The 20350-nt window shown below is 37.5% G+C and overlaps 1 protein-coding gene across 1 annotated transcript; it reads right to left on the bottom strand.

Annotated features, from left to right (window-relative positions):
- Positions 1–946: 946 nt before the first annotated feature.
- Positions 947–5638, bottom strand: LOC137096704 (vitelline membrane outer layer protein 1-like). Its single transcript, XM_067466548.1, has 3 exons — positions 5471–5638; positions 2276–2370; positions 947–1247 (listed from the first exon to the last, which is right to left on the bottom strand). Exons 1-3 carry the CDS (start codon positions 5636–5638, stop codon positions 947–949), a joined length of 564 nt encoding a protein of 187 aa, XP_067322649.1.
- Positions 5639–20350: the final 14712 nt, after the last annotated feature.

Genomic DNA, 20350 nt, shown 5'->3' on the forward strand with positions numbered 1-20350 from the left:
AGGTTTTTGAGATGTTTTTATTTTGTGTAAAAAACATTGCTATTTTTCCCCAAAAAATTAAATTGCATTTTTGTAAGGAGTTCTAAAATATGAAAGATTTTGCACTTTTTGATGGGGGCAGTGATAAATTAAGTTATATTTGAGACCAAAGCCTTTCAAAGGCAGAAGAAGAATGAAACAAAATGTCTTTCAGTTGCCACATTTGGCTTTTCTGTGAGGATGAATATTATTTCAGCTGCCCTAATCCCAATCTCATTTTTTTTCCTTTTTGCAAAATGGCCCTTGACTTATTCCTGGGTCAATCTCTAATTTTGGACCTAAATCCTGCCCATGATTTATGCATGAGATTGACTTATATCTGCGTTTATAATATTTCAAAGAAAATCAGGAATTGCTTTTCCTGAGTATGCAGTGGAAAATTTCTCTTTGGAAATTTTAAGAGGAATGATCTGCCAAGGGAAATTCACAAGGAAGGCATTTTTTTTACCTTCTGCTGAGGTTACTGTGAGCATTATGTGTTCCAGAAGCGGTGCAATATCCAATACGAACCCACTGCTATGAGAATTGCTTTGTGGAACCCTCATGTTCAAACCAAGAAACCAGCTTGAAGTTTCTCAAAAACTTCCCTTTTGGGGGGCAGGGGAGAGACAGGAGGGCATACCAGCACTATGACCAAATCAGATTTCTGAAGCAACTTATGTAAGTGACACTACTTAAAGAGGTCCATTCTCTGTGCTCGTTCCTTCTATTGATCTTCCTTTCATCCTTCTGTTGGCCTTCTATCAATTTACAACACATGTAGAGTCAACAAATTGAATGAAGAAAAATAAAGCATGCACTCTTCTCTTTGTTTAAGATTTAATTGTGGTGAATATTCATGGCACCAATGAACTAGCAATGCAGACAGCTCTTCTCCCTATTGTCAGGAGGCTAAAACTCTTACGCTTTAATCACAGCAGTAGAACTTAACATCATTAAGTCCGGTGTTGTCATGAAAGAGTCCACCTTTGTAAGGTTCAACTTTTGTTTGGATCCCACAAATGGCACCAGGTTCACAAGCCTCGCTCCAAGGTCCAAATTTTCCCCACTCTTTTGACAAACCCTTCAGCTGTTCCCCGCTTTGACATTTGAACTGAATGTTGTTGGCTGCAGTATCATCAAACAAACCCTGTGGTTTTTCCACATTTAGAGAAAAGGACTTCAGGAAGTCTTTGGAACAATTTATACTCTTTGACCACTCTCCTTTCCTGCCAGAGAAGACAATGTTCAATGTTTAGAGAAATACATTGAGATTAACCTCAAAAAAACTAGTTACTGACCTAATTAACATTAGTGACTTGCTTCTAACTTCATGCAAACATTTTATGCACCAACTAGTATATGCAAACCATTCAAGAGTTTATAACTGCATGCTTGGAGTCCTATTGATTAGTTGTATTACCATTCACTCAACCAATGAACAATGAGACAAGAAGATGTTAATTTTCCAGGTCACTAAAAAGTATACATATATTTAGTAGCAATCCAGGAAAATTCAGTGGTACCATCTCTTTTCCGTTGCTCAGCAGGGAAAATGCAACAATTTGTTTCTTGGGTGTTCCTTCCATGAACACACTTCCCCCACACGCCTCAACTTCAAAATGACTATAGGGGTGCAATTCCATGCCAGGATGCACCCTTCCTCAAGACTTGGACATACTTCGGTGTAATAGTAACAGTTCATTTGTTAAATCAGGAATGTACTGAATTGTTTGGACTTTATTGTTTATATTGGGCATCTTTTTACATATTTGAGAAGCTGCTGACTTTCAGTCTATGAAAACTCAAAATGAAATGGATACTCTTGGTACATGCAGTTTGACACCACTTTCATTTCCATTGCTCAATCCTGAGATTTGTAATTAGATGAGACACCAGAGTAAACTAGATTCCATGGCAAAGAACCATATCACTTAAAGTGGTGTCAAACAGCACTAATTCTACTGTGTAGAGGCATCTCCTGACATTGTTGTTGTTGTTGTTGTTGTTGTTGTTGTTATGCAGTTTAGTCTCTTAACAAAGATTCAAAGCAGCAAATGGTGCTAAAAACAATATAGTATAATACCTAAAGACTATAAACATTAAAACAGAATGATACTCTATGATGTTGAAAAATGAACAGCTCAAACCATTAAAAGCCTATTTAAAATTCTGATCTAGAAGATTTAAGATAATCCCCTTTTTGTTATTCTAAGGACAAGATCAAAGTAGAAGAAGAGAAAAAAGAGATCCTCACGATCCAACTGCAGATTCAACTGTTTCTCCAGATTCACAGTAAAGACGGATGCCATTCAGAGATGAATCATCGTGAAAACCTTGTGGTGCTTCTACCTAATAATGAAAGAAGAGACTGTGTTGAAATACTTGCTCTCTCTTGGGCCACTATGTAACTGACCTTTATGTATGTTTTCTGTCAGAATTTTTGAGGTGCACTGACTTGTACCCTTAATCAAGCATTATTCTGCTGCAAACATAGCCTAGAAACCTAGGTGAAGTTCCCATCATCATAGCAACTTTGAGTCCCCTTTCGGTGAGCAAAAAGCAGGATAATAATAATAATAATAATAATAATAATAATAGGCTATCAGTCATGGCCAAGTATGATAGCCTTCCAAGTATAAGGTCTTGGCAGTGGTTCCATGGGTGACTGTAGAGACCTGTACTTGATCCGCATATTCTTTCACAGTGAAGACATTGATTTCCAGATGGAAGGCAGTCCTGACAAGGGTTGGCTTGACATGCCTTCCTTTTGTCACACTTCTCCCTTTCACCCTCAGTATTCATGCCTCTTCGAAGGACTAATGTGGACTAAGCTGATCTCCAATGAGAGCACTCAAGGGCCAGGACTTCCCTGTCCTCAGTGTCTATGCCAAAATTTAGTTTTGAGCCCGTCTTTAAATCTCTTTTCTTGTCTACTAACATTCCATTTTCCATTCTTGAGTTGAGGGTATAGTAATTACTTTGAGAGATAGTGACTAGGCATTCAGGCAACATGGTCAATCCAATGAAGTTGATGGAGGAGGATCATCACTTCAATGTTGGTGGTCTTTGCATTTTCCAAAATGCTGACATTTGTCTACCTGTCTTCCCAAGAGATTTGCAGGGTTTTTCGGAGGCAACGCTGATTGAATCATTCCAGAATTTGAGTGTAACATTTGTAGAGAGTCCACGCTTCACAGGCCTATAACAGGGTTGACTTTATAAACAAACATATTGGTGTCCCTATGAATGTCTCCATCGTCAAATATTCTCTGCTTCATTTGAAAAATGCTGCACTCACAGAGTCCAGATGGTGTTGTATTTCAGTGTTGATGTTCACTTTTGTGGAGAGGTGGCTGCCAAGGTAGCAGAAATGGTCAATGTTTTCTAATGTTATACCATTATACTTTATTTCTGGCATTTCAGAGAGATAATAATAATAATAAAAATAATAACGACAATAACAACAACAACTTCTTTATTTATACCCCGCCACCATCTCCCAGAAGTACTTTGGGTGGCTTACAGAACAACGTGCAAGTGCCACAACACATAAAAATAGAAGTCAAATTGCATCACATATGAAACGGTGACATCAGTTAAGATAAAAACAGCACATTACAAAAAGTCCAATTTAAAAATCCATAAAACACAATAAATTGCCATAAAAAATGAATAATACAACCAATTTATTTGCACACCTCTACTATCTACTAAGTTCTAATATTTTGTATACACTGTCATTGAATGCTGTATGGTCTGGAATTATTTATTTATTTATTTATTATATTTGTATACCACCCCTCTCAGCCCGGAGGCGACTCGAGGTAGTTTACATTTGGCAAGCAATGCCCCACAAGATAAAATACAGTCAAAAACAATTACATATAGTATAAACCATATAAAAACAATAAACAATAAACAATTAAAATCATAAAATACAGTTCTCAGTGTCTCATCATTAAAATCATTTTTCATCACATCATCCTGTCATTCCATGAGTCTCAATTAATCAGTTATACTGCATCTGCAAATGCCTGCTCGAACAGCCAGGTCGTAACTCTCTTTCAAAATTTCAGAAGGGAGGGGGTTTATCTAATGTCCCTAGGGAGGGCATTCAATAACCGGAGGGCCACTGCTGAGAAGGCCCTGTCTCTCATTCCTGCCAACCGGATCTGCAAAGAAGGCGGGACAGAGAGCAGGGCCTCTCCAGATGATCTTAAACACCTATATGGTTTATAGGAAGAGATGAGTTCAAAGAGGTAAACTGGGCCAGAACTGTTTAGGGCTTTATAGGCTAAAGCCGGCACTTTGAATTGTGCCCGGTAGCAAACTGGTAGCCAGTGGAGCTGGCGCAACAGAGGAGTTGAAGCTTCCGAACAGTCTTCAAAGGCAGCCCCATGTAGAGAGCGTTGCAGTAGTCTATACATGATGTAACCCGAGCGTGGACTACCGTGGCCCAGTTAGACTTCCCAAGGTACCAGCACAGCTGGCGCACAAGTTTTAACTGTGCAAATGCTCCCCTGGTTACCGCCGAAAACTGGAGTTCCAAGTTCAGTGATGAGTCCAGGATCACACCCAAGCTGCGAACCTGCATCTTCAGGGGGAGTGTAATAATTGCCCATAAGATTGTATAAGGGAACACTGCATTGGCTGGTGATTGCTGAAAGAACACTATGGTTTTGTCAGTGTTCAGTGAGAGGCCAAGCTTTTCGTATGGTTCTGTAAAGTTGTTTAGAGTGGCTTATAGGTCTGCTTCTGAAAGAGCACAGACTACATTATCATTAGCATATTGGAGTTACATAACAGACATTGTTGATTTTGACTTTCAGTTCCCATAACCTGAGTGGATTGTGTGTTGGGCTTTGAACTACTTGTGCTTCCTGATGCTTTCCAGAATGGCAGCTCTAGTATATCCAATGGAAGGGAACCATATGAATAAAGCAATTAAGTTAGTCAAGTTGCTCAAGAATGATGTAGATGGAAACTGGGATTTTTCCCCATAGGATGCACATTCTCTAAAATCACTAATAACATTTCTACTTAAAAAAAAAATATGTTGAACTAATATTACTTTGTTCTACAATCATTCTCCAGGCTGCATTTGGTAATTAAAACAAAAAAAAGATATCTTCAATCTAGTTACTAGTTCCAATTAAAGGAGATTTATTAAATGACTGGGGTTTACTTGTAATCATAGACCAATCTTAATTACAACTAGCAACAGGATTTACACTACTTTCTTTTGCTCACTCATGTGACTTTCAAAATCTATCCTTTCATGTCACTGACCTTTCAGTTATGGACCAAGCAATTAAGCATTATGGATTTCCTCAATGTTCACTTCTATGGTTCTATGATTAATTGGGGGAGGGGGGGTGAATGAGAAGGAAAGACAGATTCTTAATCTTCAAGGTGTTTCAAAAAGAGGATACTATAGAATGTCATTTACCTTAATTGCAAATGCATTTGCATGTCCTGTAGTACATAATTGTATTTCCCCCCAATCGCCCCACTGGGCTCCATTTGGCACGGATAGGACTGAATTTGATTTCCGACTTTCTGCATCCCAGACACAGCAGAAGACCAAGCAGATCACAATAATCTTGGAGAGATCCATTGAAAAGAAGTCTGTTTTAGATCCACCTGAAGAATGTTTCTGGAAAATAAATGTCTTGAGATTTTAAATAAAATTTAGTGAAAATTTTATCTCAATCATCACTTCTGAAATCTCCAATTACACCTAGCCACACACACACATGCAGGACAGGGCAATAATGGTGGAAACATTCTCTTTTCCCTTAGAATCATAGAATAATAGAGTTAGAAGAGACCCCATGGGCCATCTTGTCCACCCCCTGCCATGCAGGAAAAGCATGGAACCCAGACAGATGCCTTAATCACTGGAGATCAAGAAACTTGTTACAGACATTGATACAAATCTAATTATATTTCCTGGCTGACAGCCTCTTATGGAAGAGTGAAAAATACAGATTTAACTTGCAGAACGCTGCTCACCATTTGGCTGAAACCACCCCCCTCCCCAAAGGTACTTCCATGCCTGATGGAAACCAAAAAGATCATGCAGGATGATATTGAGCTATCCAGAGATCTCAGTAGTATTCATTTTGTACCTAACTATAGGGATAGAGTCAGACATTTTCAAAACACCCTCCCTCTACTCTTCAATAGCCATTGCAAGGTGCTGAGTGTCTGCATTTTCTAAGTCGACCAGGCATGTAGCCGGGGGGGGGGGGGGGCTCGGGGGGCTTCAGCCCCCCCCCCCCCTGAAATTGTCATGGTGGTTCGCGAAAAGGCCTTACTGGTGCATTACTTAAACTGTTATGTTTATTCATATCATGATCTGATCACCATACTCAATATATCCCATATGCATGGGGGTATTGGGGTAATGATACAAAAGGTTTGCTAGGGTAGACCCTCTTTCACTCAGACTCAGCCCCCCCTCCGAAACTCAGCCCCCCCGAAACCCCTCCTGAAAAAAATTCAGCCCCCCCCCCCCCAAAAAAAAACGAAATCCTGGCTACGGGCCTGAAGTGGACAGTTAGGTGTGCTTTTTGCAGAAGGTAGAATACAATACTAATCTGCACAACAGATCCCCAAAGCCATATGCTGGTAGACTTATGCTTTCATCTGCCATTTAATAGGATGCCACCCTTTGTGACTTAAACATCATAAGGGATATAACGGTCTCTAACATCAGAACCTTTATAGTTTAGCATCCTGCCCTATGTCACTGCATTAATTTTAAAATAATGCCAAATAAGGAATATATATTTAAATACCCTGGCCTTTAATAGGAGATCCATTGAATCATTTGTTGCAAGGTATAGGAACCAGAGGGTCTACTCTAACTGGGATAAACAGAAATTAAACTACTGTTTGAATGGTCTGTGTGAAGAATACAAGCTGTCCTTCAGTTCACCCCAACTACTACAACAAAAGTACATAGTCCATATTTTCCCTACTTCTACTTTTTGCCAAGTAGTTAAGCCTTGCATATTTCTACCTTTTTCCTCCTCATTCCCTCAACAAGTTGCATTGTGAAGCATAATGTAGTTGAACTTACAGTGTCACAGCAATCAAGGTGGAATAAGAGAGAACCTGCAGTGAGCAACAAATATAAGGTTGACTGAGGAGGGGAGTGGGGAGGGGCAGGACAAGAAATGTGGGAGTCACTCATTCTGAACTTTCACCTGCCATGCTTGATAACTATGGAACAGAATAAAGGCTGTGAAGAATTGTTTTCCATTGTCCATCCCAGCCTCTGTTGTCTCCAAAAGCAGAATCCTATTCACTGTGTGAGATGACTAAGAAAGAGTAAAGTGGAAATCCTTTTTTCCTGAGCTCTCTCAAAGACTGTCACTGTACTTTCTATAAAACATGTCATCAAAAGGGTTTCATAGAATCATAGAATCAAAGAGTTGGAAGAGACCTCATGGGCCATCCAGTCCAACCCCCTGCCAGTAAGCAGGAATATTGCATTCAAATCACCCCTGACAGATGGCCATCCAGCCTCTGTTTAAAAGCTTCCAAAGAAGGAGCCTCCACCACACTCCGGGGCAGAGAGTTCCACTGCTGAACGGCTCTCACAGTCAGGAAGTTCTTCCTCGTGTTCAGATGGAATCTCCTCTCTTGTAGTTTGAAGACATTTTTCCACGTCCTAGTCTCCAAGGAAGCAGAAAACAAGCTTGCTCCCTCCTCCCTGTGGCTTCCTCTCACATATTTATACATGGCTATCATATCTCCTCTCAGCCTTCTCTTCTTCAGGCTAAACATGCCAAGCTCCTTAAGCCACTCCTCATAGGGCTTGTTCTCCAGACCCTTGATCATTTTAGTCGCCCTCCTCTGGACACATTCCAGCTTGTCAATATCTCTCTTGAATTGTGGTGCCCAGAATTGGACACAATATTCCAGGTGTGGTCTAACCAGAGCAGAATAGAGGGGTAGCATTACTTCCCTAGATCTAGACACTATGCTCCTATTAATGCAGGCCAAAATCCCATTGGCTTTTTTGCCGCCAAATCACATTGTTGGCTCATGTTTAACTTGTTGTCCACGAGGACTCCAAGATCTTTTTCACACGTACTGCTCTCGAGCCAGGCATCCCCCATTCTATATCTTTGCATTTCGTTTTTCCTGCCAAAGTGGAGTATCTAAAGTAGCTAAAGTCAAGCTGGATAAGGAACTATGAAACATCTTTTGGGTCATCAAAGTCAAGAGGAGTAGCAATAATAATAGCAAAGAAATGTAATTTTGTCATAAACAAGGTATTGAAAGATGAAGAGGGAAGATATATAATAATATATGGGGAAATAGGGGAGGAAAAATATGTATTAGTAAATGTATACGCACCAAATGTAAAACAGCAAGAATTTTATGAAAAAGTGTTAGAACAAATAGAGAATTACCATCAACAAAATGTAATATTTGGAGGAGATTTTAATTGCTGTATGGATTTAAAGAAGGATAAAACTACGATAGCATCAAAAGCTAGAAACATTGAAACAACGGAATTAAGCAGAGTAATGAATAAATGGCAATTAAAGGACGTGTGGAGATTGGTAAAAGGGAATGAAAGTAGATATACATATTATTCATCGGTACATAAGGTGTATACAAGAATTGATTATATTTTCGTCTCCAAAAATATGACAAGTAAAGTGCTAAATGCTGATATAGGTATGATTAAGATTTCGGATCATGCTTTGGTTTCAATTGAGATTGCGTTGAAATGTGATTATGACAAAATGAAAAGGTGGAGGTTAAATACAAGAATACTAAATCATAAAGAGATAGTAGATAAAGTGCAAGCAGAATGGCAAGAAATATGGGGCTTTAACGAAAAGGGGGTGACAAAAGGAGTTCTATGGGACACTATGAAAGCAGTGACCAGAGGGTTATGTATAAAAGAGACAATTAACTTAAAAAGAAGGCAAGAAGAAAGGAAAAGGAATTTAGAAAGAGAAATAGAAGAGATTGAAAAAGCATATATAATAAAGAGAGATATACGAATTTATGCTAGGTTAAGAGCAAAAAAAGAGGAATTGGATAAAATGGAAATAGACGAAGTACAAGAAAATTTAATTTATTTAAGGAGGGAATATTTTGAGTTTAGTGATAGGAATTCAAAGATACTAGCCAAATCAACACAGAAAAAGAAAATGGAAGGAATGATAAATACGATAAAAGATAAAACAGGTAAACTAAGTAGAGCTATGAAAGAAAAATTGAAAGTATTTGAGGAATTTTATAAAGACCTATATCAAACCAAAGCAAGCCCCATAGAGGAAATTAGGAAATATGTGGAAGAAAATTGGGAGAGTAAGCTGGAGGAGAAAGATAAAGAGTTACTGGAACAACCTATTAAGAAAAAAGAAATAGAGGAAGTCATTAATAAATTAAAAGTAGGAAAAGCTCCAGGCTTGGATGGTCTAGGGACAGAATATTATAAAAGCTTTAGAGAAGTTTTAACCCCAAAATTATTGGAATTGTATAATGGAATAATGAAGGGAGATAAAATACCTGAATCATGGAGGAGATCATTAATAATATTAATACCCAAACCTGATAAAGACTTAACAGACCCAGGGTCATATAGGCCCATATCATTAATTAATCAGGATGCGAAGATACTGTCCGCGATATTAGCCAACAGAATGAATAAATGTATGTATAAGTACATAAAAGAAGATCAGTGTGGGTTTGTAAAAGGAAGACAAATGTCAAATTTGATAGGGAGAGTACTAAATAAAATTCATTGGGCTAAAAAGGGGAAGGGAAAAGCAGGGATATTATCATTAGATATTTTTAAAGCGTTCGATTGTGTGGAATGGGAGACATTAAGGGAAATAATGAATAAATTTGGAATGGGAAATAGACTAAAAGGAGTACTAAAACAATTTTACTCAAGGAACTCAGCAGTGGTAACTATAAATGATGGAGCGACAAATGAAATAAAAGTGACTAGAGGAACCAGACAAGGGTGCCCTTTGTCTCCGATACTATTTGCTATGGTGATAGAATTGTTTGCTAATAACATAAGGAACGATAAAAATTTAGAAGGGTTAGGAAAAAAGGAGAAACAGAAGGTGAGCTTATTCGCTGACGATACATTGTTATTTATAGAAAACATAGTGGAGAAAATGGACAGAATAAAAGAACATCTGGAGATATTTGAGAAAGCAACGGGTTTACAAATTAATTGGAACAAGTCAGAAATGATGCTATTTAATTATACAAGAGAAGAAGAAAAAGATTTTATAGAACAGAGAAAAATGGGAATAAGAATTAAGAATAAATTAAAATACTTGGGAGTAATAATAACTAAGGATTTAAAAGAGATAGAGGAAGTAAATGTAGTAACTTTAAGAAAAGAAGTTCAGAAAAAGTTAATAGAGTACGAAGGTATACACTTATCCTGGTTTGGAAGAATAGCATTAGTAAAAATGAAAATACTTCCAAAAATAAATTTTATATTTAGGATGCTACCACTTCAAATTACAGAAGAAGAACTAACTAGATGGCAACAAATGATTAATAAGTACTGTAATGGAAGTAAAAGGAACAGACTAAATAAACAGTTATGGTATAGATCGCAAAAGGAGGGTGGACTAGCGCTACCTAATATAAAAAAATATTATGAAGCAAGTAGATTAAGTTTGGTTATAGAAGGAATGGTCAAAAAAGAGGGAATAGATTGGCTTAGTAATGATTCAGGAAAAGTGGAAGATGAAATTTGGAATATATTTTTTAAACAGTTTACTAGAAAAGAAATGAGGGAAATTAGAAACCCAATGCTGAATAACATACTGAAAGTATGGAATAAATATAAGGGGAGGTTAATAAAGGAAGGATCAATTTTAACCCCAATAGTGATGGAAAAGAAATTCCCCAAAAAAAATAAAAAAAGCAATGGATAAAAAGGCAAGGGAAATAAATTTAGATAGGATAGGGGATTGGATGAAGGTGGAAATGAAGAGGGAAATGATGTTGGAAGAGTTTAAAGAAATAAAATTGTCATGGTTTCATTGTATACAATTAGAACAATGGTTAATGAACTGGAAAAAAAATAATAGAAATGGAAGCCAACTCAATCAATTCGAACAAATAATACAGAAGGGAAGGGCTGTAGAAGAACATGAAAACTTGAGAGGTATAATTAGCAAAATCTATAAGATACTAATTGAAATGAAGGATGAAAAAACAAAAAAGTGCACCCTTAAAGAGATTTGGGAAGAGGATTTAGGGATGAAAATAAGTGAAATAGAGTGGCGACAACTATGGGGACAAAGACATTTAAAAAATTTATCGATACGAGTTAAAGAAAATTATTACAAGTTAATATGGAAGTGGTACTTAACACCGGTAAGAATAGCATATATGAATAAAAATAACTCAGTAAATTGTTGGAGAGGGTGTCAAGAACCAGGAACATATATACACATGTGGTGGCAATGTAAATATGTAAATAATTTTTGGGAGAAAGTATTTAGAGAAATAGAAATTATAATGAATATGAAAATAGATAAAAGTCCTTGTATAGCCTTACTATCATTATATAACAATAAGCAATTGAAAAAGGAGGATAAAGAAGCGATAACAAACTTATTAACTATAGCAAGACTGCTTATAGCAAGGAATTGGAAAAAAGAAATGAATATACAAATAGAGGAGTGGTATAAAGAAGCATGGAAAATAGCAATAAATGATAAATTGACATGTATATTAAAGGTTAAAAAAGGTATATGGAAACAAAGCGATTTTGATGCTGTATGGGGAAGATTTGTGGTAAATGGATTAAAAAATAAGGAAGGAAAATTACCGTCACAAGAAGAAATGAAATTTTGGACAGATGAAATGTAAGAATGGTGGCTTGAGACGGGTGGAGGGGAGCACTGTGGCGGGGAAGAAAAAAAAAGGAAAAAAAAGAGAAAAGGAGGGGAATTGTCAAAGCAAAACAATAAAACAACATGTTAAAGAGGTTGATGTACAAAATGCAATAGTATGTAATAAATGTGATAAATCAATAAAAAAATTAAAAAAAAAACAAAGTGGAGTATCTTGCATTTGTCACTGTTGAACTTCATTTTGTTAGTTTCGGCCCATCTCTCTAATCTGTCAAGATCGTTTTGAATCCTGCTCCTGTCCTCTGGAGTTTAACCATATTGATTCACCAAATCTTGCCATGTACATAGGGGTGCTTGTGTGTATATTTGTGTTAAGGAAATAGTCATGTCCGGTTATCTCACCAAACTCTAAGACTGCCACAGGCTAGGGCCTCACTTAGGAGCTACTCTGTGGCAATGAAGGCAGCCAAGAAAGCTCATTAACCATGGTATCTTTCTGGACCAGCTCTCTGTGTTGGGTCTTGGGGGCACTGCTTTGCAGTGGCTCCACTCATTCCTGGAGGGTGGGACCCAGATGGTGGTGCTGGGGGATAGCTTTTTGGGCCCCTGGCCATTGGCCTATAGAGTCCCAAAAGGTTTGATTACATCTCCCATACTTTTCAACATCTACATGAAACCACTGGGTGAGGTCATCCAGAGTTTTGGAGTTCAGTATCATCTGTATGCAGGTGACATACAACTCTATTATTCATTTCCATCAAAATCCAAGGAAGCCCCCGGGGTGCTGGACCAGCATCTGGCAGCTGCGATGGGCTGGATAAGGGCTAACAAACTGAAGTATAATCCAGACAAGACAGAAGTACTCCAAGTCAGTTGGGAGCCCGATTAGGGTTTAGGGTGGAAACTTTTGCTCAATGGGGTTACACTCCCCCTGAGGACACAGGTCCACAGTTTGGGGGTCCTTCTGGATTCATCACTGACCCTGGAAGCCTAGGTGTTGTGGCACTCCAGGCCTGGAAACACCTATGACCACAGCACCACACAAGAGTGCAGGAATGTAAGCAAACAGTTTATTGTAAAAGCACATAAAAAGCATTAAAAAATCAGGAATAGAGCATATAAAAAACAGGAAAAATCAGGAAAGGAAGATATACAATCCAAAAGGGTTTAGCAAGAAGTGATAACCCAATAGTAATTCAAATGTCTCATAAAGTTCCAGAGGTGACAGTCCAGGAACAACTAGAAATCATAGGTCGACAAGCAAGAAGGTATAACTAGAAAAACCTGAACAGGAGTACATGAACAGGAACATACAAAACTTCCAGGATATATTAAATCCAAAACCAAAGCTTGACTTGAACTAGGAATGAGCTTCTTACTCTTATGCAGCGTTGCCTGAACTGCCCTTATGGTAAACACCTTGTTGTCCAATAGACCCCCACGAATGCATTACGTCTCCCCTGAATTTTCTCCACAACTTTCCCATGTAATCTCTCAGACCAACACAATCTGTTTTTGGTTCTGATTTGTAAACAAAGACTTTTGTTGATCTCTGTAGCTATAGGTGGTTTCACCTGGGAACCCTTCTTATCACTCAGCTCTTCACCCAATTCCTTATCTGCTGTTGCTACTTCTGGCTCCTCTGACTGGGCTTGATGCCCCACACTTTCTGAGCTACTTTTATCACAGAAAGAATCATTTCCCAGACCTCAATTTCCCAGACTTGAGGGTCCATCCCTTTGTGTCACAGGAAAGCCCACGATCCTCTCTAAATCATCAGTTAAACAATCAGTCTCTGGTTGATCTACAACAGGTGTCGATGGTGGCTGGGATGGCCTCTACACAATTAAAGCTTGTGCACCAGCAGTGCCCGTACCTCGAAAAGCCTAACTTGGTCACAATGGCCCATGCCTTAGTTACATCTTGGATGGATTACTGAAGTGCTATCTACATGGAGCTGCCACTGAAGATGCTTCAGAAACTACAACTAGTACAAAGATCTGCGGCCAGGTTGCTGACTGGAGCAAATTATAGGAAACCTACCACCACCACCCCACCCCCCATTAAAGCAGCTTCATTGGCTTCCTATATGTTTCCAGGCCCAATTCAAAGTGCAGGTTATTCCCTACAAAGCCTTATACTGTTTGGGTCCAGCCAAGTTATGTGACTGCATCTCTCTCTGTGAACCTGTCCAGGCCTTAAGATCTGCCATGGAGGCCTCATGGTCCCACCTCCATAACAAGTGCAGTTGGTGGGGGCAAGGGAGAGGGCCTTCTTGATAGTGTCCCCCCGGCTCTGGAACACCCGCCCCCCAGGGAGATCAGCCAAGGCCCCACACTTTCAACATTCTGGGAGGAACTGAAAACATGGCTTTTTAAACAGGCTTTTGATAATTGTTAAACAAAATAATACACAACTGTTGGAGAATTTAAATGGAATTAAATTTCTTAACTGGACTTCATTAGTTCCATCAACCAGAGCAGTGGCTGAAATATTTTCATTGCTTTTATATAATACAATAATACAATCACTGTTTATTTATGGGTGATTGTTGTGTTACTTTAATATGTTTTGGTTCACTTTGTATCAATTTTGTGTTATTACTTTTGTTGATTTGATTTAAATTGGTTGTTTATTTTATTATTTTTACTGTTTGTATTATTCACATTAATATAAGCCATTCTGAGTCCCCTCAGGGAGATTGGGTGGGATATAAATAAAGTATTATTAATATTAGTATTATTAGTATTAGTATTACTATTGACAGTTTGGAACCTGTCTAATTCCTTTTCATCTGCCCTTCCAAGTTCTAACCTTCTTCTAATTTCTGGACTACTTTTGTCACTCTGATTGACTGATCCAATGGAGAGAAATCTTTTACTGTCTCAATGACTCTGACATCTTTCATAATGATATGTAAATTATTGGTGATCATTCTTTTTTCTTAGTCTTCACCTACAATGTAGATGTGCTGTAAATCAGCAGTTTTGTAATTTTCATCCATTCAGTATAAGGAAGGTAAGTTTATCTCAAACTATTCATTCCAGGCTGAATGACAGATTTTCCGACAGAAGAATAATGAGCCAATTAGAACTTTGCACAATATTCTCCATGTATTTAAGGCATTCCACAGATATTGTGGGGTTTTTAGAGAAAACACAAGGATGTTCCCGCAGAAGAATATTCATTTTCCTTGAATGAGAAAGAAAATTACTTTAACTATTTTTCCTTGTATGCAAGGATGAAATTCCAAATGATTTACATTTCTAGTTCAGTGAGTACATTGGATTTAGCCCCTACTATTTTTATCCCCCACTATGAAAGTTGCCCATTTATTCCTATCTTTTTTCTTTCTAACCAGGTTACCAGTGCATGAGAGGACCTCTTATTTTCTTCTAACTTTGCTCATAAATCTTTGGTGATTTAGTGTCATCACACTGTAATCTACCTTTCTGGTTGGTTCACTAAAGCTCTCCATATGTTCTGCATGCTGTATTTAGGACTAAGTTGAAAATTATATCCCTTCTGAATTGTTATTGACGAGTGTAAATTAGATTTATTTATTTATTTATTTGCTTCATTTGTATACTGCTCTTCGCAGCCCTCAGGCGACTCAGAGCGGTTAACAACCAGTTTCAACAACACAATACAAAATCATTAATCAATTAAAACAGTAGTATCAATTAATTAACAACAAAATATCAATACAACATCTCAAAGAGATAGACCTATAATAAAAGAATAGTGCACACCTAGTGAGAAATTCCTCTTAATTATTGAGTGTCAAGAAACAGAGCAGCAGAAACTTATGGTATACCTGGCTACACCTTGTTTTAACTTGAACCGAAAATGAAGCCAATGTCAACATCAAGTTGGTCTTCAAGGGGAGGGCAAACCACAATAAAGAAAGTCCACATCCATATTCTCATATTGTGCATTGCTTCAACTAGTTTGATACAGAGGAGGGACTCTTTAGAAGACTTCAGGAGAAGTGCAATACCACCCAAGGAATGTTCCTTTTTTTCTTCGTTTGTTTGCTTATCTGAATGGGAATCACATACTCAGTTCATAGAGTCAAGAACAAGTAATCTATTCAGCCTATTCTCATCTGGTTTCAAGCTCAATTTGTTGGCTTGCATCCAGTGTTGATCTAGTATTTGCACGTTCCAAACTAATTTTGACAACAAGGCAAAGCAGAGTTGAATGACATCAGCATATCAGCATCCTAGTTTCACAATTCTAATGGCATCATAGAATTCCATATAGATATTGAACATTTTGGAAGGCAAGGTAGAATATTGTGATGATCCTGAGCTTAATAGCCATAGGATTGGAGTCCTATGGCTATCTTGGCACACTGCCTTCTGTTCCAGACCCAGGGCAGTAAAATATCAAGACCAATTGAATAAAAACCAACTGAAAAATCCAGAAAAATCAAAATGGCAGCACTATTTTGTCTTTCAAGCAGAATGGGCTGGTGATCACAGCAACGAAGTAAACTTTCCTCCAAGAACACAAGGTATTGCCCAGCTACCACATGCTCAAGCACCTTACCCGGAAAGTGAATATTAGCAATTGACTAGTAGTTCACAATATTTTGGTATCCAAAGAAATCCTCTCCCACTTCTGACATAGTGACATTAGTCACATGTGGATTTGCTTACAGATAGTGATTTCCCTGAATTTTCAGGTGTATACTTTTATGGCACTCCACTCTTCAGCAGGGTTTCTCCATCATCCAGTATGGTACTTGGGAATGATGATGGAGCTGCTGTAGAAATGGAGAGATGGATTAGGAGTCTATTTCCACTTAACTAATTGTTTGGCTCTAAATCTACATTCATTTCCATCTTTATTTACAGAGAATGTTTTTCCTCAATTTCTATTGAAGGGTTCATTGTGTAAATTAATTAACCAGGAAGTTCTATATATTTTAATGGATTCAATGCTTTCTGCCTTTAATTTATGAAAACGATACTTCAAATGAAACCCAGAAATAAACTTCTGAAACTAATCACCAAAACTGACCTTTAAAACTCAATATAAACAGTAACTAATGAAATGAATTCTTGAATGGTATAAATAGCATTGGTTGTTGAAACTAACCCTGCATGAAAACTATTTTGTATTAACTTGGGCTCATTCATCATCTGTAATTATAACTGGGCTGAGATAACTTTTCTTCATTTTTTTTTTTGCTCTAATAACCTTCTATTCAGATTGTAGCAATAGTGTTGCATGTATAGAGCTGCTTATTAAAGCTTTCCAGAATCTTCAATTAGCCGTAATAGAAGACTAACATCATGAACTGGATTTGGATGACTTCGCCATGTTATGCCATTCCCTTATCATGCATTCACAAAGAGCACCAGTACAAAGTGTTTTGATATTAGTTCCCCTGAAGTATCACTTCCTCTAGGGTGAAATACACTTTAGGACATTGTTTCCTCAGTTGCCTCTACTAAATGAGGTACAATGGGTGATTACTGAGCACCAAGACTTCTTGGTTATGGCTCCGTACTTTTGAAATATGCTCGCCAAAAAAAAAAACTCATCCAATGTATGCTTTGTGGCAGTTTTGGCATTAGGTTACCACTTTTCAAAAATCTTCTTGGACCTTTAAATTGCTAATGTCAAAATCCTACCTTGTTTTTAGATAGTTGTATAATTACAGTGTGCATTCTGCTATGTTATCTTTTTATTATTATTATTATTATTATTGACACAAAAGCACAGTATGTCACAGCAAACGAGATCTATATGCTGGATTTCGTATCACAAAATCACAAGTCGAACACTTCCCAAGCGTCTAGGACTGTGTGATGTATTTTCGAATGGTGCGCGCAGATCCAAGTAAGGTGGCCTTTTGCAGTTGACAGATCGTGATTTTGTCAATGTTTATTGTTTCTAAATGCTGGCTGAGATCTTTTGGCACAACACCCAGTGAGCCAATGACCATTGGGACCACCTGTACTGGTTTATGCCAGAGCCTCTGCAGTTCGATTTTGAGGTCTTGATAGCGGCTGAGTTTTTCCTGTTTTATTATTATTATTATTATTATTATTATTATTATTATTATTATTTGAAACACAACAAGATGAGTCCACAGCAGACACTCTGCTGGCTGTTGTATTGGATCACACGTCGGACACTTCCCAAGTGTCTAGGACTGTGTGATGTATCGGCGAATAATGCATGTAGATCCCAGTATGGTGGACTTCTGCAGCTGGCAGATGGTAATTTTGTCAGCACCGATTGTGTTTACGTGCAGGCCAAAGTCTTTAGGCACTGCACCCAGTGTGCCGATCACCACTGGTACCACCTTGACTGGCTTGTGCCAGAATCTCTGCAGTTCAATCTTTTATTAATATTATTTGAAACACAACAAGACTAGTACACAGCAAACAAAATCATTCTGCTGGCTGTTGTATTAGATCACACATCGGACACTTCCCAAGTGTCTAGGACTGTGTAATGTATTGGCGAATAATGCATGCAGATCTGAGTAGGGTGGGCTTTTGCAGCTGACAGATGGTAATTTTGTCACCGCCAATTGTGTTTAAGTGCAGGCCAAGATCTTTAGGCACTGCACCCAGTGTGCCGATCACCATTGGGACCATCTTTACTGGCTTGTGCCAGAGTCTTTGCAGTTTTCAATCTTTAAATATTCACATTGTGTCAACTTTTCCAGTTCTTTCTCTTCAATCCTGCTGTCACCTGGGATTGCAACATCGACGATCCATACTTTTGTTTTTTAACGCAATCGTGAGGTCAGGAGTATGGTGCTCCAAAACCCTGTCAGTCTGTAGTTTGAGATGTTCATTTTCTGCAACTTTTTCCAGCTTGTGATCTCATCAGTTCCAGCTTGTGATCCCATCAGTTCTTTGTCACAGGCAGATGGGACTTGTGGCACAAATTCCAATTAATCATCTCAGCAATTTATTAATAGTTTAAAATTCTGTACAAAAGCAATAGCTTGTAAGAGGCTTGTAGTCCATTTACATCATCAGCGTCGTCGTCCTCGTTGTCGTTGTTGTTGTTTTTGTTATACATTTTACATTTTCCCCTCTGAAAATGTAATACTGAATTTGTATGTTAGTCTTACTCTTTTGCGATTTCACTATTTATTTATTTATTTATTTATTTATTTAAAAATCACCCAAAAACATGTTTATTGATTTCCATATACATACTGTAAATTATATTTTAAATACGAATTATATTCACATGTATACATAGAAATTATAAATGTGGATCAGTAACTTATTCATTATGTAAACCTTGTTATTTTCTTACAAATGCAGTTATGAAAATGAAGGTGAAAATTTGGACATAACGAATCACGTTGTATTGAATCGCTGTCCATTTTGCTTTAACTTCCATTAATGCCAAAAGTATGAGATTATTCTTTTTTCTTATTTCACCTTCACTTTTAATATCAGTCTGTAATTGTAAAGGTGCAAATTTGTCATTTAAGGAAATGTGAGTGAAATACTATTAAACAATTTACAGTGAAATCCTATCATCCAAGTGTCCATAGGATATATATGATCTTTCCTTTCCTACCATCCTCTGGAATGAAAAAAGAAGCTATGAGATATTTCTTTGATTGCAAAAACAACGGTTCCAGTTTCTTTTCTAAAGATGGGGAAGTACGTGTGACAATGATGTATTGCATTTCTTCTAGCCCTTCTTCAGACATTGAGTAATTCTCTTCCATTGGTTTGATAAAACTTCTGCCTTACCAATACTGTATAATAAACTTCAGTGGACTTCTGTCTTACTGATAATGTGGTGAGATCTTGAATGTCTCAGAGATTCTAACCTTGAGGTTCTCCAAGACAGCTCTTTTAAAAAAAAAAAAACCTAATTTTTATTTGATAAAGTAAGTTATTTACTAGGCTTGGGCGGTTTCGTTCGTTAATTTCGTAATTAGTTATTAATTCGTATTTAAATTAGCTTACGATCCAATATTGAGCCATGCAGGAATAGTGTGAGGAGTAAATTAGATTCGAAACAATTTTTTCAATTTATTTCGAAATTATTTCGTTATTATTTCGTAATTATTTCAAAATTATTTCGTAATTATTTTGTAATTATTTCGTAATTATTTTCGCATGTCTGGTGCAAGTTTTATAGTTGTTGTTTGTTTTATCACACCAACAGTCAACAACAGAGGGAGAGGGAAGCTTCAGAAGTTCCCCCTGTCCCATTTGGAGGTTTTTTTAGCATATTGCGCAATCGCGTCCGCCATTAACGAATCGATTCGTAATTATACGAAATTTCGTAAATTTCAAAAATTTTAAAAGGAAAATTTCGGAATTCTTTTAAAAAACGAAACGCGATGGACCCCTAAAAACGAAACGAGTTTAGAAACAAATTTTTCCGTTGTTACCCAGGCCTATTATTTACATGTAATAAAATATTATAGAGTGAAGTAACATAGGAAAAGGAAGGTGAAA

This window comes from Anolis sagrei, chromosome 3 (assembly GCF_037176765.1).
Source record: "Anolis sagrei isolate rAnoSag1 chromosome 3, rAnoSag1.mat, whole genome shotgun sequence".
Lineage (NCBI taxonomy): Eukaryota > Metazoa > Chordata > Lepidosauria > Squamata > Dactyloidae > Anolis > Anolis sagrei.